The 24,261-nt window shown below is 39.8% G+C and overlaps 1 protein-coding gene across 6 annotated transcripts in view; it reads right to left on the reverse strand.

The window, feature by feature from the left end:
* MEIS2 (Meis homeobox 2) overlaps nt 1–24,261 on the reverse strand; it is a 204,307-nt gene that overhangs the window by 40,748 nt on the left and 139,298 nt on the right. For all 6 annotated transcript variants that reach the window (XM_029951024.1, XM_029951023.1, XM_029951022.1 and 3 more), the window contains one exon: nt 18,335–18,411. In XM_029951024.1, the coding sequence (XP_029806884.1) occupies nt 18,335–18,411 (77 nt within the window). The remainder of the gene's footprint in view (nt 1–18,334; nt 18,412–24,261) is intronic.

Here is a 24,261-nt window from a genome sequence, read left to right on the forward strand (position 1 = left end):
AAAAAAATCATTTAGGAGCACCGGGGTGGCTCAGTTGGTTAAGTGCCAACTTTGGCTCAGGTTATGATTTCACTGTTGGTGAGTTCAAGCCTTGCATTGGGCGCTGTGCTGACAGAGTCTGGAGCCTACTTTTGGATTCTGTGCCTCCCTCTCTCTCCACCCCTCCCCTGTTCGCACTCTGTCTCTCTCTTTCTCAAAAATAAACTTAAAAAAATAATTATTTAAAATCCAATCCCCAATAAAAGGAGGCAAAGAGATTGTGTTTTACCTTATATTCATTGTTAATATGTTTCCAGCAAGTTTATTAGAGTACAGAGTTTCTTCATTGTTTCTGTGTGCTTTTGTTCACTTGTTTTTGGTTTTAATCATTGGATAGCCCATGGAAGGGCCCGAGGATTGTAGGCGTGTGTGTGTATGTGTGTACTTATACATATTCTTCTGGGTATTCATGGGTTTCATTACATTCTCAGAGAAGTCTATGACCCAGCAGAAGTTTAGAACTAATATATTATAGTCCATTGCTGAATGAGGTGCAAGGTGGCTTAGGCCAAAAGTGGAAGAAAGAGGAATTCAGTCTATTACTAGGGAGAGATGATTTGAAATTTGGAAAAAGCTTTCTCTTTCAAAGATTAAATTTTGATCAAGGAACAAATTTCCTAAATAAAGTGAACTCTAGTATCTCTCACATGCACAGCATTAGTTTGGCATGAAACAGCCAGCTGCTTATCATTGGGTCCCCTTCTCCATCACCACTAACAACGGCTATTCCAACAGGAGACTTAAGGAGGCTGTCCTAAGAGTCAAGACTGCCTGTTCTATTTTGGAGTGAGTTGTAGAGTTGTGTTCCTGCTGTGCACCATTTCCAACCTGGGCTACGTGTAAAAGTTAAGTGGTTATCGTGAGCTCGCTCTTGAACAGATTGGAACACTATTTCAGCATCAGAGCAATTCTATCTTCCCTAGGGTCTTGTGATCTAGGAAAAAAAATTTTCAAATTAGATGAACTTCCCAAGGCCACTACTGTCAAGAACAGGTATAGATAGATAGATAGATAGATAGAGATAAAGATATGTCCCTAAGAAAGATGGACATCTATGTCCAGATCATAGAATTCACTTATTCCTGCATTAGGCCATCTTGCAATTAAAAAAAAAAAAGTGTATCTATATTTGAGGGAGAGAGAGCACAGGGAAGAGGCAGAGCGAGAGAGGGAGACAGAGGATCCGAAGCGGGCTCTGTGCTGAAAGCAGAGATCCTGATGCTGGGCTCAAGCTCCTCACACTCACAAACCATGAGATCATGACCTGAACCAAAGTCAGACGCTTAACCAACCGAGCCACCCAGGCGCCCTCCATCTTGCTAGTCATAGATGCCTGGTTTAGAGACCAGTTTTAGTAGTTGATACCTCAGAAAGAGGTCATTCTTCTAATGAACCTCAGACTTTTAGTGCCAAGTATTCCCATTTGTTGGCATCTGTGCGTGCGGAGCAGGTGGGAGTGGCTGGAGGTGGAAGAATGGAGAAATTCACAGGCACTAATCTTCAGTTTACTCAGAAGCAATCAACAGGGAAATCTACCACCTATGAATATGAAGCTTTACATTTTGATGTGGAAATTGAGTACCAAATGCATTTGTCTAACTCTATTCACATGACTTTCCAAAACCCCCTGGGAAAAATCACTCCAATGTGTGCCTCAGTTTACTCCTCTGAAAGAACAACAAAGAACAATGGACTCACCAGGATGTTAGAAAACCAATTATTGTTGGTAAATACTCTTATAATTGGTGCCATATAAACAGTGATTATTATCAAATGATTGTCACTGTCACCCCTGCCCAAAGTCAACCCTATCTCTAACATTTCTTTATTTTTCAAACTTCCTCTTTTCAATGCTAATAAAATATTTGGCAACTATGGCTATCACTTAAATGCATCAGGGCATAAAAGCTAACATTTTTGTTTAATTTTAACAATGTGCATACTATTGGTAAAGAATATTGAAAGAAATACAATGCATAAGTAGATTTTACACCACATTAGAGTTGTCCAATTTCTCATGTTTAAAATTTTTCTGCATGACTAGAGCCAGGAAGAACTACATGCCAGCATAATTATATGAACAGTTGAAATTTAAACATATTGAAAAGGAAAAGAGAACATGTCCACCCATTTGTTTTGTTTTTTTTCTTTCATAATAATCCCAAAGATGAGTAATTTCTTTTCATAGAGTCAAGCTGAAGGCACAAAGCTTTAACATTCATAGGAGGGAGGTAGGGGGGAAAGCAGCTTTTTTAAGTACTGTGCAAATCAATACACACAAAAAAATCTCAAGATGATAGTTTAATTAAAATGTGCACAAGGCAATTCATCAGCCTCTTCCCTTGGTGTACTAGCCTCTAGAATTTGCCTTCTGCTTTCTGATCCCTGATGGTTTTAACTCGAAGGCATTTAAAATATCTTTCAACCGGCACCTTTCCACTTAGCTTACATTCCTTGTTTTTCTTTATAAACAAGAAATTGTACTGGCTTTGTGATGTTTGTTATGCTTCATGCTTTTTCATCTCCTGTATGAGCTTTGTGTAGCATGAAATGCTGTCATGTAGTGAAATTTACCTGAGAGCTACAGGGAGGGAAAAAAAATCTTCCAAGTATATTTGGTTACAAGTTCATAGCCAGCTAAATCACTGGCAATTTTATGCTACTGGTTATTTCAATTTAAATGTTTGTAAAAGTACATATAAAAATAAAATAACCACTCCCACAGTCATCAAAATGAAAAATCTGCCTGGATTAGAATATACTGTAAGTTGCTTTAAACTACCATGTGGGAATGTTAATATCATTCAATTCCTATTACACAGTGTTCTAGGGATACTTTGGCGGGGACATAAAGCTACTGAACTCTTGGCTCCTTAATGGTTTGACTCCCATTGTAATTGCTTTGTTCACTGGCTGCCCTGGGTCTTCATAATTGGTTAGAGTCCAAGGTCATAGATCCAATATGGTAGTGGCTCCCACTCTTAGCCGGTTGTTAAGTCTTTAGTGGTAGCTTTGTTTCAGTATTATCTTTTTCAGATCCAGAAATTCTTCTTTTTAGTAAATAATTCAGGTAGGTGCCCTCTGATGGTCTGACTCAACTTACCCCCACTACCTCTGCATATAGTTTTCAATCTAAAATCTACCAGAAACAAATTCAGCCCAAAGTCAATCCAAAGTGGATTTTCTGAAGACTTTTTAATATTCCTTAAATGTTTCTTTCATTTTTGTTTTCATTTTTAGATCGCATATATCCTTTGGGGTGGACTTAAAATATTTCATTTAAGAAACTTAATTTAAAACATGATATAAAAATCTGAATTATTAGAGTCTAATTTGTTTTCAGAAAATTCATAAACATATTCATTTCTTTTAGGGCTATTTTTTTTCTTTTTGAGATAGCTCAATCATTGAAATGAAAGGATTTTCCAGGTAGGTTGTGGTACTTTAGAAATGGTTCTGCACTGAAGATTTCATTTGTTCAACTTTATGCTTTACCTCTAACTTGGGTGGCCCTGGGAAACTCACTCTCCCTCTCAGGACCTCAAATTTTTGGAAAATAAGAGCTTTAGGTTAGTTTATTTCATTTAAATTAGCCAATATTCAGCTTAATTTATCACTTGACTAGCAACTGTCTAGAATCAACAGGAATGTTATTTTATGCTTTTAAAAAATTTCCCTTTGAGAGTGAGAGCGTGTGTGCGTGCACACACGTGCACGAGGACGTACCTACGAGTGGGGTAAGGGCAGAGAGGTAGGGAGCAGAGGGTCCCAAGCAGGCTCTGTGCTGTCAACATGGAGGCCGGCATGGGGCTAGAACTCACCAACCATGAGATCATGACCTGAGCCAAAGTAGGTCACTTAACTAACCGAACCACCCGGGGGCCTCTTATTTTACATTTTAAATTCTCCATTACCTCTAAATAAAGTATTAGTACCAGTAAACAATTTTCACTACTCATATAAAACTATTTAGCAGCATCTTGTGATACTGACACTAAATATCCATTCATCATGCATGCATCTTTCAATAACGGTCAGGTGAGTAAATTTGGGGGCTAGGTACTATGGCAGATTTTGGAGAGCAAACAGACCATAATTTCTACCCTCAAGAAGGAGAAGATCCTTTTTATTTTATTTTATTTTTTAAGAACAGACTTTCCTTCAGTTACTTTTATGGTTTCTATAAAGTCAATGGTAAACAACACTGCCTCCTTTCCTGAGCACAGGCTTCTCAATGAGTGAGTGCAATTGCATCCTGGTAGGCATGGGAGAGATTTATTATAAAATTTAGCACTGCTGTAATTATGATTTCATTGACTGTGTGTGATAGTGTATTTAATACACCCCTTTAAATAAAGATTTAAGAGTCTCAAAATAACATTCTCATAAAATGACTCAACTTGTCATATGATTCCTTTTTATTATGAATGCCCAGTTGTCTAAAGAAATTGTAAAATTCTCATGTATGACTCCAAATACAGTCAGGTCTGGATGGATACCTAGGGTGGTTCATTCACTGCATTCCAGAGGAAAGATAATGGTTTCAGAAAACTTTCAAACTCACTGAAAGTAGATTATTTTGGAATTCTAGGGTTCGTCTGTATTCACGGTCCCCAATGAGAAGATTTGGCAAGGAATATGCTTATTTTGGAAAGAAATCATAATAGAAATGAACACTGGTGTAGCAACCTGTCAATACAAATGGTAAATCCAGGAACGAGACCCTTGGGAAATACAGAAGTTTCTTTAGAGTGATGAAGCTGACTTTGGAGATGAGAGCACATTGGAAGCAGAGTATAGTTTCCGGAGGGGACATGGCAGGTGCGGGAGGGAGAAGAGCTGCGGAGCACAACTGTGCTCTGAGGTCACATGTGATGGTGGAGCTACAGTACAAATGCCCACTGATTTAAATATTTAAAAGAGCATAGTTACAGCTACCCAGAGATTCCAACTTTATTCCTCTCTTGCTATGCGATACGGAATGACAAAGTAGATAATCAGCCCCCCCAATCTCAATATCCAGAGTCACTTTAGACAAACTAGGAAAATGAAGGTGACTGTTTAGGTGGGGAAATCATCTGATCAGACCATCTCAATAACTCCAAATTCAGTGGAGTTCGAAAGTTTCGTGAAACTCTACATGTGGGTTTGACTTGGTGTTTGAGTTCTTTCGCCCGTCTGAACAGGCGTGTCTAACTGCAACTCTCCTTTAGGAGAAAGAGCTTATCAAAATGATCAAAATAAGGCATTGTGCATAGCCGCTACATAAAAGCTAAATAAGATACACTTTTCATAAGATGCTGTTTCATTTTTCTCTAGTGCTGCCTTTTAAAAATTTATAAATCGCTATGAAAGTGACAAGCCAAAGTGTATAAATGGTCCCTGTTGAAGTACATTACTTAGAGCAGGGCTCACCCACAGCTAAAGGTCCTTACTCCTCACCACCAGATCAACAACACACTATTAGGAAGATTGGTTTTGTTTTGTTGCCAACCTGTCAGGGAGCGGGATGCCGAGGACTTTCACGAAGAGGAAAAGTTGGTGATGGGTCTCCACACTCTCAGGAGATTTTTAATCTTCAGAACTATGCAAAGCCGTGGGATGTTTGCTGAAGTCAAAACTGCTACGGTATTAAAAGTTAACCCCTTATCATTCTATCTAAACTTGGAAGAAGAATGAGGTACTTCATTAACTTGTTTGCTATTCCATTTTTGTGAAGAACTCTGTGCTTTAAATAGATGTGAAACTTTTTTTTTTTTTAACTCTAGTTGGTCTTTTTGATTGAAAATTGTAAACTATAGATTGAAATCTTGTTCTCTACAGCTTTCTGTCTCAGGAAACTCCTACATGAGCACATATGGAGTCATCGTTTTCGGGGTGCCGTCTAAATAACAGCAGTCCATGTGGACGCGCCCCTACATCCCTAAGCCCCTCCCAGTGCTATCACCCAGGCCTCCTCTCTCTCTCTAGACAAGCTCGTCTGCTCCCAGGGTCTTGAACAACATCTGTACCCTCAGACCTACCTTTCCTTCCCCTTGTGCGGTCCCACAGTGTTTCCTGTTATTCTGACCTCTTCCCCCTCAGGACTCATCCCTACTTTGTGCTATCTATTGTGAAAACAGGATCATCTTCCCAGAGACACCAGCAGGCCCCCACTCAAATGTGGTCATTGTGGAAAGAATCCCCAAACCCTTGCTCCCCGAGGCACAGAGCCCAGAGTTACTGGAGCTCCTTTTGCTGTTCGCATCCCATGCTGAATTAGTCACCAAACCCGGCCGCACTTTTTAACAATAGCGAGAAAATCGGTTCCTTTTTCTTCATTTCAATAGCTAATCTCTGATTCAGGTTCTGTTTAAGTCACCTATAGTCTACCATGACTGGTCTCTCCCTTTCTTCTAATCAATTCAAAATACAATAGTTTAAATCGTTTTCATCTCATGTGCTTTGACTCGATTTTTTTTTTTTCAGTTCACAGGCTTAGCATCATAAAATAATGGAATTTTAAAGATAGGTAGGACCTTAAAAATCACCCAGTCCCCATTCATTTATGGATGAGGGAACAGATACTGAGAAAAGCTAAATTGCCCAAGATCATACAAATCAGCTGGAATCAGACCCAAGCTGCCGGCGGCCCAGTCCGTTCCTTTTAACTCACCACACCGCGTCACCCTTCGTGTGAGCGCTGGACCTTCCTCCACCGGACTCCTGACCCCGCGCACTGGGGTGTCTGTCTCTCTCACGGGCCTCACATACTCGCAAATTTCTTTTTCTCTGGTCAGGGAGAGCTGGCTTCCTCCCAGCCTCCTTTACTCAATTTCCCCACTTTCATGGTCTCTTGTACTATTTCTATCTCACTACTAAAACACTTCCTTCCTCTGATTCAAAACGAACTTCAAATCTAATCTCCGAGAAATGCCATGCTAGTGCTGGACCTGTCACCTACGTACTCCGCTTTCAGGCCCACTTTCTCCCACAGCCTTCTCTCTCGCTCCTCTGAATTCAATTTAACAAGAAAACAAGAGCACCTACTAAGAGCTAAGCAAAGGGAATAACCCCTTGATAGCTTAAAAGGCAAAAAATAAACCCCAAGCCAATCCAGAGATTATTTCAAACCCTCCGCTGGGTTGGAAACAGAGCCAAAGATCAGAAGTGTCATTCATAAAATACAACCTAATTTTGTTCCGTTGTGACACCTCTCTTCAAATCCATTTTGGTCTGTTTATGAGTGTTGCTGTTAGGCTACGGAAGAGCTTCTCAGAAGGTCTAACAATGAAGTTGTTATTATTAATGACGATTACTGGTGTTACTGGGAAAAATCATATTTCCACAAATTGCTGATTCTCTCCAGAAATTTTACATGTTGTCCTCAAAGCAAATAGAATTCATTAAAATACACTACAAAGGACTGCCCACCATTGCTTAATTAAGTTGTGTCATTTATTAGAAGAGTTGTTTAAAATGAGTACTGCCTAAGGCTGGAAATCTTTTTATTGTATAAAGATTTTCTGTGGTAATGGAATTTGACTTACTCATTGTATCTAAAGTTCTGAATTTGTTTCATCACCAACTTGCTGGTAAATTGGCAGCCATTATTTATTTAGGGTGTGGGATAGGCAAGCTTTCCTTCTGAGACCAAATTATTGGCAATTCTTTAATTAATCTAGTAGAAGATGAATTGAGACCGCAGGATATTAGTTCCTGCTGATACTCTAAAAACATGACACTCTTACATCATAACTAATGCTCAGCTCCCTAGGGACACAGCATCCTGAAAACGTTATCTAAATGCGAGCTCCAGAGTACTAGTTACTACGATGGAACCAAAGTACAGATCTGACTTATCTGCGGGGCTTTGGAACCGGGACTCTTCAGTCTGTGGGTTATGGCCCCATTTCCAGAAAAAATCTATCTGAGACTAATGTAACCTAGCAAATCTTTCACATGAAATAGCCTTGTGGGAGGCAATTGTCATTTTCTGACAAATTATTTAGGGCTCAGCTCAGGTTTCATTCTTTCTTCTTTCCCCACTTAAACCCCCTGCTCATTCTCCATAAGCGTCATTTTCTAATTAAGGAAAATGAAATTTGTAATGTGCAGAAGAGAGACATGACCTCCCTTGTGAGCCAGCCTCACTCCTCCCCGCACACCATTAAAAAATAGAATCCAGGGGTGGTTGTTTTTTTAATTGGTATCACTTTGTCTTTAGTGCAAAACACATGGCAATAATTTAGTGAACTTCAGTGTTTCTCTTGTGGCAAATTGATAGCATAATTTTATTATGAGTGGAACAATGACTTCTGGGAGCAGGAGAGATTCTCCCAGAACTACATATAACTCGGTTGACTAAATGTAATACGTGGAGAAAGTAATGAAAACAGAGCTGAGACTCAGCAAGGACTAGGAGATTTCAGTTCTTGCTCCTGTCAAAAGGCTACTCAATAAATCATACCTGAAGCTTATTTAATGTCAGAAGCTGGTAAGCTGACACAGTGCATCGGGGCGCTCACCTCAGAAAAGGCAAAGAGTCATGTGATCTCTGGTCCCTGGACCTGATGAGGTCATATAATCCTTCTATGGATTTTAATAAGTAACCTATTATGTTCCCTTTGGTGCTAATTATTTTACACTTCACTTGTTTCCTGTTTACTGACATCGCTTTAGTAATTTCATTATGAAAAAATTACAAAGAAAAGTAATCTGTCAGACTTTTACTATTCTATTCCACCAGGAGTTTCTTCTTTTCTCTTTAACATTCTTCTTCTACACCAGCCCATTCCACTAAACACAGACACAGACATTCTGAATCCATGGGAACATTGGAGGATAACAGGAAACCTGTATATTTAGTAAAGCAAAGAGCCACACTGAGTCACACAGATCCAAGACTATCAAGATTTGGTAACTCCCAGCTAAGAAGGTATTTGGAATTTACCCTATCGAACTTGGCTTCAGGTAACACAGGAAATAAACCAGCTGTGACCAGATTCCATTGTGCTACTTTCCACACACCTTTATAAAGAGAAAATTTGCTCATGGGCATAGAAAAATACCAGTGCATCCTTTCAATTGCATTGGCAATAAAAAAAGAAGAGTTAGATCCACAATTGAAAAAAAAAGGGGGGGGTTGGCACTTGGCCCAGTGAAATCCTTATGCATTTCATTTCATACATTACATTGAGTACTCTCATCTACCAGACTGAATTTTAGAAAACAATGTGTAGAGACAAAGAAAGCTGCCCATGTGTTTTATTAATTTCAAACGAAATTATATCCAAAACCTAGGTTTAAAATAGATGACAGTTTAACCATGAAATTACCTACATGTCAATATCAGACAGGTGAAAGTATGCAGATATCTGTGACCTTCTCTATGAAGAAGAGCTATCAATCAATAATGAAAAAGGAATTCTCCGGCATTCTCATGCTACACCCTTAGTCAAGAATGGCCAGGACTTCCTTAAGAATTGAGCTGAAACTATTAAGCCATGAGCATTAAGGAGATTTTTCACCTGTGGGCTTTGAGGTAGAGTTGAATCCAGGTCTTTGGGGATTAATCCACTATCCCACCACTCCTTCAGTAATTACTGTTAAAGTTTTTGCTTATCTAAAGGCACTAAGGAAGTTTGGACCTCAAGAGGTCAACATTAAACAGCCTGAGACCACAGCTTGCAGGGACTTATCTAAAAGATAAGCTCTATCTAGAGACAGATGGGAAATCTCATCTCCTTCAATGTTTACCTTGCAAGGGAAAAAGAAAGAACCTTGCATGTGTTTCAACCCCAGTGGAGAATTAACGATTCTGGACAAGGGCAGGGAGTTAGCTGAAAATCTATACTCAATGTTTAGTCAGCAGTAATGATTCTGATTCATGCACAAAACATAAATAGACAAAACCATAAACAAGGTTTTCTATTATGATTACAATAAAGCAATGAAACAGGGAAAAAAATGAGAAGAAAACAAAATTCTTCAAAAATCATGAAGTCTGTCTCTCTTTTTATACCCGGGTTTTTAATAATTTCGCAGATAAAACCATGATTTTCCTGGTTTCTAGAGAACAGAGGAAGTAGTTGTGAGTGTCATGAATTGGACAGAATTTCTGGGGTAAGCACTGGGGGGGGGGGGTGCCACCTAGCTGCCGCTCACGCTCTAAAACTTGAAAAACCCAACACAATGAAAACAACAGCAGCAACAACAAAACAAATCCTTAAGATCAAGAGGTTAATAGGACCTACATTTACTCATTAACAGAGCAGATTCTCAACTAAGTAATTTTTGGAAGACTGCTCTCCAATGAATGAATGCGTGAATGAGTGAGTGAAGTGAGTGAGGGCTCGTCTAAAGGCTATTCACAAAGTACTTACTTCTCTGAGAGCGAATTTTTGGAATAAATTTTCAAAACATTCTACCGGGGGTAATGGAAAAAATAGGGAAAAAAGACTACTGAAAAAGGCCAAGGCGTGGTAAAAAGGACTGGGGATTCAGAACCAAGCTGGAGCCACTAAGACTCTTATTTTTAAGAGTAAAGAATTTAGAGAAAGCAAACGACACAATATTTGTGTATTCTGTCTTTTCACCTTCCTTGTAATAGCTTCTAATAAAGGCTCTGTTTACTTTTATACGCACCTTTCTCTTTCCTGCATTCTAGAAATAAGTTGAAGTGCAATTTGGAAATTCCTTTTCATTGAATTGTTTAAAAAAATACAGCATTGTCGATCTGTGACTGGGGTTAGGAATACTTGCTGAATCCGCTGCTATACGATAATCTTGTATTATTTTCAATAACTTGTCCTCATTTTTTTTCTATTTTAAAGTAAGTAAATAGCGAGCCAATATCACCCTACTTTAAAATCATGTAACCCACTGAAATATAGACTTTTATTTCTGTGTTACTCTGAGAAACCATGTAGATCATGCCAATTGAGATGGATAAAGGACTTATTTGAGCAAACCTTGTCTCTCTTCCAAATACGGGTATAATGAAGTGCAGAAGTAGGTAAAGCCTCTTGCGCCGAGCACAGGACTTGTCTGTGGAGCTCATTGTCCTCATCAATGAAAGAGAGGGGCTAATTCTAAAAATCTTCAAATATCAAAAATAGTCTACGTTTTTGGCCGAATTTCTTTCCATATTTAGGGACTTTGGAAAAAAATGGTAACTTTCAGCATGAAAAATGTTATCCTCCCAAAATTCTCATTTAAATGTTTTCTCGAAGGGGCAATTTTTGGAACTGTTTCAGAAACTTCGTACACTCCTTTTTTGTTGTTTTGTGTTTTCTCTGTGGCACTGTACTTTCCTCTAAACGAGGAACTTTTTTCTCCCCTTATTGGCATTCCAACCCAGCAAAGAAATATGCATCCTGAGATAATGCTGCCAGCTTGCTATGAAAACCATATTTCATTCTTCCTTTGCAGAGCTGAAGGGAGAGCACAAAGGAGTGGGTATAATTGAATGTAAAGGATTGCGGCAAACCTCCCCTTCGAGTCCCCCTCGCTGGCGTCCCCTTCCTTTATTTCCCCCTCTACTCCCTTTGTTTACCACTTTTAAAAGGCTCTTGCTGAGTCTAAGCCTGCCTGCCCAAATTTGGACTGAATCTCAATATCTGGAAATGGTCCTCCCATCCCGACAGGAGAGAAGGTGTCTCGAAATGCTGGTGTGATGTGGCAGCAGGTTGGAGGCACAGCTGCCAAGGTACAGTAAGGATCTTCCACGTTTCAGGTCAGCGTGGGAATTTCACGAATCTGCTGCAGGAAGTCAAATGGGGAAACACGGTAATAATCCTTCTCACTCAAAAGTGTTATGCCACGTGTTGATGTCCTGGTCACCCGCACCCGCCCCTTTATAAAGTCTGCTGTAGACAGAGCAAAATAAAGTCCATTTGCATTTCAGGGCCATCCCTCTGGTTCAACATTAATCATGTGCACTCTCCTTTTCATGTTTTAGTCTTTGCTCCTTCCCTTTTGGGTGTCCTCTCAGAAATAATTGCAGGTCCCCAAGAAATAACGAGAGGACCATGGAGACAGAGTAGTTGGGACCTGTGCAGAGAGAGAGACTGGAGCCCCTATTGCTGGCACAAACTTCGTTCTTTCACCCCGTGAGCAACTGTCAGCAAGAGCACGCTCTGGTTCAGCAAAAGATCTCACGGGGCTGGTTGGCACGACACCCCTTGGCATCTCTGCCTCCTTCCGTGGTCACTGATTTTTTTCTGGCACAGGAGGCCATCTGAAAGAGAAGCATTTCACCTCAAGCTCACCAAAGTGGAGGTCAAAAGCATGCTTTCTTTGTATTCACTTCCTCAGCATCGGCAAAGTTTCAGCATATGATATGCTGACTATGAATCCAGTACCTGGCAAATCTGACTCGAGATTCAAATGGATTTTTATTCGGAAACATAGATGTTACTTGGAAATAATCGCCGAAGACGGCAGCTATGTGTTTAACAAATGGCCATGGTGGACGCTTCTGAGCAGAGAGAGGATGTTTCGTCCGCAGACTTGTTCCCTTCCCTGGAGTTTATCTCAACCCCACCTCCCTCGGTTATCACTGCCTCCTTCAATCCTTTTTCCCTTGAGATAAAAGTGTCCAGCTGTCTCTGTACCTCATTTAGATTTCCTGCACCACTGGCCAATTACTCCATATGTTTATGACAAAATTATTTTACTCGATTTCCTGCTTACTCTTGATGTCCTAATATCACGATGTATTTCCTGGTGTCTGTGCTCCTTGTTGGGAGAAGACAACATAGACACCTTTGAAAGTGACTTCTCTTTGCTGCTAAGAAGTGGACCTCTTTTGCCACTCAACCTAGCCTCCTACTAATTAGACTTCACACTGTGTCGGGGGAGTCACTGACCTAGGGCCTGAAACTGACCCCCCGGGCTTGAAGCCCACCTTGATTGCCCTTCATGTCGAAGCAGCAAAGAGAAGCATCTGGGCACCCAAATTTATCTCGACTAAAGCATTCCGGAGGAGAAGGATTGCTTTCCTTAGGCTACCACTCTGTTCCTGTCTACATTTCACTCAGGGCTGGAAGTTCTTCTAACAGTACTACCTTTTCTTTTCAGAGCACTTTTCACCTACATCATGTCTTCACACACAAATTCTTTGGTCTCTGCATCATTCCATCTCACACACAAGAAAACCAAGTCAGCTGGTAGTTAAGGAGCCTTGGCAAGGGGAAGGGAAGAAGGCCAGAGGAGAAAGGGACTCCCAGGAAAGCTCTCCGGGTACAGTGAACAAGCTTCTGTATATGCTGGAAAAATTCATTGCTGTGGCCACACTGAAAGAGGTAAAACAAAACTGTCGCCTTCCCTAAGGAGATTCTACAAAGTGGACGTCCGATTATTAAAAGCTGTTGGGCCTAGAAACACTGTTGGAAGGCCATTGATGGAAAGGTGGGGCACACCGGGCATAGATACTTAATCTCTTCAGTGTGAGAGGCTGTCCAAGGACATTTAATCTATCACACAAAGGAACTCTCTGAAGTACCTTCAGCTGAGAAGTTCTTTGAAATTTAAGTTTTGTGCATTTTTACTTGGGGCCCTGGAGGCAGCCTTCTATAAAGAAAATAAGTCCTTTATTCCCAGTTAACCTGTACTCTGTCAGCAAGTCATCCTGTGGACTTTGCTTGTTGGTATAGAAAGAGGATATAATTACTGTAATGACATGAGTTTTTAAAAGTACAGTACTTCTTCCTTTTAAAATTAACCCAGAAATGGGAACTTCAACATTAATATTGTAATTTGGATACAGTACTAAGGAAAGTTTCATGAGAACATGGGAATGCCATGATTCTTCTCATTGTACTTTTAGATTGAGGGATTTTAACTGTCAGAGTTAAGACTCTGCCATATTTCAATGATTATTATCGTCAAAGAGGTATGACTGCACCCCAACAAATTATTCAAGCAAGAACTTTCTCATTAAAAAATTTTAAAAAGTGTTTTGTCAATGATGTTGCAAGCATGCCTTCTAAGGAAATACTAGAGAGTTAATACCCAAAACTTTCCTTCAAGAAGTCTAACCTTCAGAGCTATTTGAAGCCACTTACCTCCTAGGGTTCCCTACTCTTACCTCCCTGGCATCAAAGAACTCTACAAAAAAAAAAGAAAGAAAGAAAGAAAACCACAAAAAAGGATCATCTAACAAACTACAAAAGTCTATCTTCGTTTAACATAGACTCGATGCACATATACGGGAAGATGGATATTAGCTGACCCCACTACACTTTTCACAGTATGTGTGAATGGGACCACCATGCTGCATGCCTTAAACGTACACAGTGGTGTGTGCCAACTGTTTCTCAGTAAAACTGGGGGGAAAAAGAAAAAAAAAAGATTTTCAAAGGGCTTAGTACAGATTAGTATATTGTGAATATTAAATAAGTGATGGTAAAATAAATTAGATATAATAGGCTTGTGAGCTCATGGGGACAAGAATTATGTCTCCTCCATCTATAAAATCACCAACGTCTAGCCCATATACATGCTCAGTAGAGATTACGCATAGAATGTGAAAAAAAGGAAGCGATGCACAGAAAATTTTTCTGCCCTAAAGTGTTATTTTTCCCCTTAAAAATGTCTACTTTCCCTTGAAAGAAATCGCCGTTCTAGTTTGTAAGCTATTTAATGACTTCTTTATTGGTATCATTTATGGAACCATAGTTCTCATCTTATGATTTATTTTTAACTATTTTAATACTAGATGGCATCTACTATATGTGTTAACATTTCTTGAAGTCCTACAACCACATACTACATATATGACCACTGTCCCCATTTTACAGATGAGAAAACTAAAGCTTAAAGGGGTTGAGTCCTGTGCTGACGGTTTTTTAACTCTACAGAGCCTGGTTTGTGGGCCTGAGAGCGTACCTCCTAGCCATTTCACCATTCGAGCTTGAATCAGTGATTCAGTCAAATTACATCACGTTTGCTCCTCCCTTGTGAGGACGTTGTTCAGCTTGAGGGTATGCATTTCTTTGCTATTTTTCTCTCCTAATGCATGTCAGCTGGCTCTTCTAACCAGCAGAGAAAACCAGTCTTACCACTTGTGATTAGCGTTAGCAGTGAGGATATACACTGAAGATCTGGTTTTCATGGTTTAAAAAAAAAAAAAAAAGGTCTTACGTAGATGACTGATTAGGACTTCTGAGGGCTAACTGTGAGCAAAAATGACTTGGTGTCATAAACTCCTCTCTTCCTGCAATCACACTTGGTTTGCTTGTGCCATCGCCGCTCGCACACTCCCTAGTGTAAATACATTGGAAAAGCCCATTATGATTATTTCTAACATTGGCTGCTAAGATAAAACAATCTGTAATTCCCTTAATTATCTCCTAAACTTCCTTTTGGCTTACTGGTTCTAAAATTACTGACTGAGCTTAACAGGTCTGTTTTTATTGCCTCTTGCTCTTGTCAGGTGCGTGGAACCATGCTCTAGTGCTTATGACTATGGATGTAGATGTTCTGTTACAGTGCTACTTAACTGCCCTGACCTCGCTCGGCCTTTGGATTTCACAAGGCACGTGAGAAGCAGAGCTAGAACAGCGAGCCATCCATGATTTTGTGCTGTGTGTGCTTTCTGTGCTATGTGAATTCTTCGAGTACAAGCCTCACAGCATAGGAGCCTAAAATCCTGGCCTTAATCAGAGAAGTGGGTATTATTTCCTAGGAGAGCTGACTGAGGAGGCCTGGACACCGCCCTCTGATCCCTGTGCTTTTTGCTGAGAGCTCTCGGGGCCTGGAGAAATAGCACAGAGTCCACTGTTACCACGGGCTCACGTCGCACTTAAGGACAGTGATTGTGAAGGCTTTTGAAAGGAGGTTGGATGGCTTTCTCTATTTCAAAGCTGACTTCATGAAGGCATTGGACAGTTTCAAAATGTACTAAAGTAGCTGGTGTTCTCTCTTAAATTTCTTTTTGAAATTCCCGGAAATTTGGTCCCTTTTTGAAATTCTTGGTAGTCTCTTTGAGCTCTTTGCTGTACTGAGCTCATGAGTCACACCTTATTATCAAAGTTACAGTAGCTGTTAACTAAGCATTGGACCTTGGGGCAGGATTACAGGGGTGTTTTTTTTTCCTCCCCAGAAGGAAGTGTGAAAATTAGGAAGATGGAATTATTTTGTAGAGACGTAGGTGTCAACGTTTATGCCATATTACGGGAAGTGTACTGAGCGAGAGACTGTCATATCCTAACCCTGGGCATTCTGCAGCAAATACAGCTCAAATAATAGAGAAACAAGAAACATAAACTATCAGGCTGACAGAACTTGCACGTGCCTTCAGGCTCAATGGGACTCAGAAAATAAGGGTGCTCTTCCCAGGTTCTAACCAGGTGTCTGATTGTGAGACACGCTCATCTTTAGAGATAGGACTTTCACTTCTTCACTCTTGAAGTATAATGACTACATCAAAAAGTACAGGTAATGGATGATTCGCAACAGCCTTTTCAAAAAGAGCAAGATCCAATGTCAATGCCAAATATCTGTGCAGAAATACTTCATTTCTCTCAAAAACTCCCATCACAACCTCCTGCAACTTGCCCCAAATGTACAAAAATTATGATTGTAAAGCAATATTAACTGCTTATTAAGGACACTGAATATAAAGCAGTTCAGTAGTTTATAAAATAACGTTCAGGGTGAATACGTGTCCTATAGTTAACACACAATATATTTATTTTTACTATTTTAGACCACTGATCGCTTGTGCCGGGAACATAATGGAATATATTTATTGACATATATTATATGTAGTATTTACATTAGGAGGCTCCTATCAACATATAATTCCACACACATCCCTGTCTGGGGCTTACGGCCTTCATTCCAAGTTTTTGGTCTAAAGGGTATCTTTAAATGTACATAGTTCCAATCTTTAGAAGAAAATTAAAGTGAATTCAAGTCTGTATTGTCTATCCTTTCTTTCTGCCTTTCTTTCCAGGTTAGCAGTTTATTTCTGCATTAATCACCCTGACAGAAGCAAGGCAACTCAATTTTCTGCTTCTGTAGGTAGGCACATCACTTTCTGTGCAGCACTAGGCACGAAAAGGGCTGCGGCTAAGCTTTGGTTACTCGTGTAATTGAAATGCTATCCACACTATAGGGTGCATTAAAGTCAGATAACGGCAGTTCCTGTGGCCAATTTAAGTAGCTTGACTTCCCTGGGAAAAAAAAAATTGCCTGACAGATAAGGCAGACAAACTGGCTAATTCTCCAAGCATGTCTCTCATTGTGATCCTAGAAAAATGAGAAAAAAATGAATCACAGAACCACAAAATCAATTGACCCTCGGGTAGCTCATCAGGCAGCGAGCCTGATAAACCTAAAAGCTTTGTTAATGTCTGCCTGCCTGTATCCCACAGATAGAGCACTTTGTAAATGAACCTGCTTTGATAAATATATTAAGGAAAGCTGTGAATAAAGGCAGAGACTTCTCATTTGTAAATACAACCTCTGCTACATGGAATTAGAATGATAAAATGGAGTTCCATGTAATTAAGTTTGTATAAGGCCTGAAATCCGTGCAAATACTTTCCCTGAATTTTGAAAGAGAACTGTCAGTTCAATTAATCTGAACATCACCCCAAGAATGTACTGAACAAAATTAAGCTGCTGATAAAACCTGGGCCAGTATTTTGATAAGTAATTCCTATATCATTTCTTGGCCACTGTGATCATTTTATTTAATCCTCTGCCCCTCCTTTTCCTCAGTTACCCTCTAAGCCACATACAAAGGGTGATGGTCCATGCACCACACAGGAGTAATCTGTCAGATCGCAAAGCTCAAAATGGGGAAATCTTTTTTTTTTTCCGTGTCAAAAAAATTAGGGTAAATAAATTTCTATTAGGAAATGCTAAAAAGCCTGCATCTACCTCACCCCCCAACGCCTGGACAACAGAAACCTTCCTCGAGCCGAGAAGGCCCTGTGAACACTGCACAAAACACGACGGTAACCGGTTCCAACAGGAATGACCTGAACCAAATCTGTGGTTCAGCTTGAGAATTTTAAAGCACCAGAGGTGGCAACAGTGCGGTGGACCAGAGAGGGAGAGAGAGGAGGAAAGGACAGAAAGACAAAGACTACTCCGTCTTACAACCACCATCTACCTAGTCACCTTTTTGTCCCCTACACACTACTTTCACACCTTAGGGTAGAAACACAGACATTATCCGCCTCAGTTTCATTTGTTTTAGAAGCAAAGAGAAAAAAAAAAAAGAAAAGAAAAAGAAAACAATTATTTAGAAATCTTATTTTAGCCATGGGAGAAAGACATTGATTTTCGGGTCACTCACCAGTTGTTTACTTGGAGAATTGTAAGTCCTGTGTCTTGCGCTAACTGTTTCTTCTGCTCTTCGGAAGGGTACGGATGCTAATGAAAACACAAACGTTTTAAAAGATGTATCAGAAGTTAAGAAAGAGTCACTTACTTCTAAGAATGAAACCACTCTTTGTGATTTCTTTAGTCTATGGCTTGATTTTCCTAATCAAAGCTTTTTTTTTTTTTTCCTTACCATGTGTAGAAAAGTATAGGCAGGGACAAGGATCCCAAACCTGCATTGACAGCCCTCCCCCCCACCCCCCGTTTCTGCCACACTGTGGAGGGCCAGCAGCGAAAAGCAAAGTGTTTCCATCATTCAGTTTTTTGAGTGGGTCAGGGACGGAAAGCACGTTGGGGATGGCATCAGATTTTTGGTTACCTACAACCACTGCAGTCACATGAAGAGCACTAGTGTCAGGGCCATCTTCTCCACTGCCTAGAAAACCTAGGGGAAGCCCTTCTCCTCTGTTATCTTTGTGAGATGGCCAACGTAACCACCATTCCCTAGTTAAACTGAGGTTATTGACAGTAGAAATTTGGGAAGCAAGAGAGTATATAATCACTACTATTCTTAGAAGCCACGGCAACTGATCCAATTACAGCAGAGTTTACTGACTGCATTTATGTTGACTCCTCTAAAGGACAGTGGGAGATGCGTTCATTCTAGCTGGTTTCCGCTCTGGGTTAACACGATGGGTCACACACAATGGCCACACCTCAAAGGGAGTCAATTATGTGCAATGCTTCATCTAGAAATTGTACATTTTACCTTATAGTATGGCGATAAGAGAATGAAGCCACAGGGTTTCAGTGCTTTTTAATTCTTTACTTCCCATCACACCTCACGGACATTTGTTCTGAGCCACGCTCCCCATCATCAACCTCTTGCCCCCATCACCCTCGATGCAAGGACTGTTACTTCAGAAGCATACATTCACTTTAAGGGACACTGTACTTGCATGTACATAACTATAAAACACGCCTCCAGAGAGGTCCCTGCTCTAAGTTCATGGGTTTCCTTAAACAGAAAAGTAAACTTTTTTTTTAATCCAGCATGTCAAAGTCACTCATAAACTAGGAAGCCTTTGATATGATTTCCCATCAACATTATTCAAGGGTGACATTACGAACAACAAAGTATTCCATTCAGAGTATTCTAATCATTCTTGCATTTGAGAGAATGAGTGTTTTTCAATATACACATTTTATTCTTCAGCTATTTCATCTTCTGTAATGGTGTGCATTATCCAAAATGTGCACAATTACTTATTAGCAAATCCAAATGCCATTAGGTTAAACAAAATCCCCTGTGCAGCAAAAGGGGTTAACCAGATTTGTATTAATATAGAAGCCAGGCTTTTAATATTCTGCAAATGTTAACAAAGAAAGATGATAATGTTGAGTTAATATGGGTTAAGCATAAAATGAAAATAAATTTTTCTGATTGCGAGGTGTTGACACTTTTTTGGCTAGGGCCTCCAGCCTGTTCCTGAAAGCTGTGTAATTACAGAAGGCTTTTCCCCTCCTTCCCCCTCCTGCTTCGAGCCTACCCACATTAGTAATGACCCCTTCACTGCTTCAAAAACCACTAATGGTCTTCAGCACGGGCAAGAAAAATGAACAGGATAAATTGGAATCCACAGTCAGTAATTTGCATCCTACGAGGCTGCTTTGGCCACTCACACTCACTCCTGGCCATCAATCGTTGCCTGTCAGGTGCTGCACTCTGCCACCGCGACAAATATGCCTCCGAACACTCCGATTCGTCCAAACAATGTGATTGTCCTCTATTCTCCTTTTGGTAATGGAGATAATGAATGACTACCCAAACAAGAAGGACTGCTCATCATGGATGCCTGGGTGGCTTCAAACTGGAAAAGGCCTGGGGTACAAATTTTAATTGACTAAAAACAGTGGTTGGGGGAAAATGACCAAAAACAATCCCCAGATCCTTCTTGTCATAGCATTTTCCTACCAAATTCGAGGAGGACCTTTGACTTTTTGTCCCTCTCAAATTCTGAAAGCCTAGGTTCGTAGATTATTTTTCTTATAAAAAATAGTTAATAAATTCTATGAATAACAAAAATGAAAATAAGGACACACTGCAAGTGAGTATGGATATGCATCAGTCACGTCAACATCCGGTGTATCTTTCCTTTACAGGGTGTTTTCTTTTTGGCGTGTTTAGTCTTGCTCACAGTTTGATATGTTTGCTCAAGGCAGGTCTGATAAACCACGGGTGCTGTGGGGTGTGCATGTGTGTGTGCGTGTGTGTGTGTGTGTGCACGCGCACACGCGCGTAAGAGAGGGGCAGAGGCGCACGCGTGCGTATGCACACACACACACACACACACACACACACACACACAAGGTTTAGACGAAATTAAGGCTTAGGGTGTTACAGGAGTAGAAAAGTAGAAAGCTGGTGTTAGTGGAAAGCCAGTTCCTTCAAGTATGACTGTAAATTCTGATCAAATTCTGATCAAATAACCAGAATTCTTTCCAGTGTCCTAGCAGAAATTTAGTCAAATGATCACAAAATTACATAAACAGTACATTTTATCTTGGGAATCCCTGAGCAGTACTTTCACTATGAGAGCAGTTGCAAATTCCATCCACAATCATTAAAAAAATTGGGACCTTACCAAAATTCACCTTGCACAGATGGCTTTTTTTTTAATTAATAGGGAAGACCATAATAACTTTAACTTATTTAAATAACGTTCTGTGGTTTCTGAACATTCGTGATTCTATGCCCTTTTTATACATGGAGCGGACTGTTTATCTGGAAGTGTTCTGGCAGTCAGCCACTATATTTCTAAAATTAAAAAAGGGATGGAAAACAATCAGCTTTCAGAGGAATTGGAACCATGGCAATGTGTTTTGGATTAATTTACAAATATATGTATATATTTAAGGCCTAACGTAGAACTAGAGAATTTCTACTACATGGCCTATCATACGCATTCTTCCACTTTATTAGAACAGACATCATATTGAAATAATAAACATGGGAAGCCTTCACTTCTTCTTTGATGTATATTATTAAATGTCTGACTGGCTCAAATTTAAAATAAACTCTGGTATGTTTGCACTTGAAAACTGGAAGTAGACCACAAGCAATAATTTGTTGTCAGTTTCCATATTCTTGGACTAAAGCTATAGTTTAGTCTGTTCACTGTTGGGGGCCAACCCTCTCTGGTCCAGTGGCCCAGAGGTGGCTCAATTTACTTTTAAGAACACACACCGTAACATAATAGCGATGATGATGATTCCCTTCATCAAGAAAGAACCAACATAGGTCAAAGTTTTTCACTTCCCAAAATAGTTCTAAAGCCACTGGTGAATAGAAGTGAGTCACAAAGATCCCCTTACTCTGAATATCAACGGACAACTGCTCAGAACGTTAATATGAGATGTATGGTTCACGACTCCACATAGACAGAAAATATTTTTAGTTGCTTTCTTCCCCCTAAAAACTCATTTGAAAGTAAGGTATTATATTTACACAAGACGCGAACCTTAGTTAGGACTTCTCCCCCTCACTCCTTTTGAGGTTGACCTGGTTTATCAGGTACATCGAAACATCTACAACATCCTTAGAGTCCATCAGTGGAACAGGTTTTGGGTAAAACTACTTAATGATCATTTTCTTTTGTGATTAACCTCTCTCCAATAATGTTCAAACTGGAAATGATTTGTCATGAATTTTATTCTATGTTGAAAGGATTTATACTGATGTTTAACAATACTTCAAGTGATATTTCTAGTCATCTCATGAATTAGAAGTACCAGATAAATGAAAATGGTAGTACTTAGGCTATTTCCAATTTTTTGCCCTTCTATCAACTGAATCATAGTTAAAGAAAATGTAAGGTTCTCATGAAAAAATTTTTCCCATATATAATATTGAGCTAAAATAAGCAAACGACAGGGGCACCTGGGTGGTCCAGTTGGTTAAGCAAGTGACTTCGGCTCAGGTCATGATCTCATGGTTCAGGAGCCTGAGCCCTGAATTGGGCTCTGTGCTGACAGCTCAGAGCCTGGAGCCTGCTTCCGATTCTGTGTCTCCCTCTCTCCCTGCCCTCCCCCGCTCATGTTCTTTCTTTCTCTGTCTCTCAATAATAAATAAAAATGTTTTAAAAAATGTAATAAGCAAACTGTAGAACATGTATTAATTTTTTGTAAAACAGATACATGAATTCATAGATTAACTGAATATATATATATCTCCTTGTAGTGAAAGAAAACCATCTGGAAAATCACACACTGATAATGGTTCATGTGTGTGGGGTAGGCAGTAGAAGCTTTTACTTTTTGTTTGTAGATATCTATCCTGTCTCTGTGTGTACTGTCTCAAATAATTTTTTAAATACAATAGGAATTTTAAAATTGTAATTGTAATTTAATTTATATACTCTGCATTTAATTTTTTTAATGTTTATTTATTTTGAGAATGGGGAAGGGGCAGAGAGAAAGAGAGACAGAATCTGAAGCATGCTTCAGGCTCCAAGCTGTCAGCACAGAGCCTGACACGGGGTTCAAACTCATGAACTGTGAGATCGTGACCTAAGCCAAAGTCAAATGCTTAACTTACTGAGCCACCTAGGCACCCCTACTCTGTATTTTTAAAGCACCACAGTAATTTTTTTGCATTACAGTAACAGTCTGACTGGATGATACTTCAATGCAGAACATCTCTAGGACAAGTCCTGCCTCTTGAGTTACTTTCCTACCTAAGGACTTTGACTCACTTGCTGGCCTCTGAGGCTTACTGATGAGCTAGCTCTTTGAAGACCAATGTCCAATTTGTCAAATTACTTCTGTGATGATGTAATGTAACCATTACAACAATGGACTGAATAATTTGTTGAGCAGGGTCTTCGTTTGAGCAAACATTTGGAAACTGGTCGTTGTGATGACTGCCTCCTTCTTCTCAATCCACTCCAAGACACCACGTATGCTACAGAACGAATCCAGGTGACATATGTTTTGATGATGCCACTCGTATATGGAACCCTCCAAGCAATTTTCCTGAGATGGACAATAAAACTGCATTTGGGTGCATATCCGTTACTGCTCTAGGACTGTGCTTCCTGAACTAGCGGACAAGTACGGGACCTGAAGACTGCCCCTGAGAAAGTGAATTTTCCTGGAATGTCAAATGGGTTCAATGGCCCTGAATGTAACATCTCTTTCTTATGTAAACAAGAATTCCTCTGCTCTGACTGTAATGTATATAACAAATACAATTCTCAGGTAAAACAAGAAAGAATGAAGGTATTTAAAACCCATCACATCCTCAAAATTGAAAGTAATTTTTCCACTACATTCATGTGACAATTTACATGGCATTTGTAAATTTTTGCCTTTCATTGTCATGTCTTATTTGTATATCTTGTCTTCAGTAAGTATAACTTTATTTTTTTTAATTTTTCTAATGTTTTATTTATTTTTGAGAGAGAGGGAGAGACAGCGTGAGCAGGGGAGGGTCAGAGAGAGAGGGAGACTCAGAATCCGAAAATAGGCTCCAGGTTCTGAGCTAGCTGTCAGCACAGAGCCCAATGCGGGGCTCGAACCCATGAATTGTGAGATCATGACCTGGGCTGAAGCCAGATGCTCAACCGACTGAGCCACCCAGGCGCTCCAGTAAGTATCACTTGCTAAGGGTAAAGTTCTAGGCTTTTTAAACTTTTGTAATTCTCCCCAACTCCACTGAGTGCCTCTAAATATTTGTAGGAAAAATTGAAAAACAAACAAAACAGACATAAGTTCTCAAACTGTTCTGTCACCTTGAACAAGACTGTGCCTGGAATCCAGTCTGTAAGGTAAGTGAAGAGGTTAACAAAGCTCTACATGGGTTGTAAAATATCTAAAGAGATTTAATACACACACACACAC

The sequence above is a fragment of the Suricata suricatta genome, chromosome 9 (genome assembly GCF_006229205.1).
Source record: "Suricata suricatta isolate VVHF042 chromosome 9, meerkat_22Aug2017_6uvM2_HiC, whole genome shotgun sequence".
Taxonomy (NCBI): domain Eukaryota; kingdom Metazoa; phylum Chordata; class Mammalia; order Carnivora; family Herpestidae; genus Suricata; species Suricata suricatta.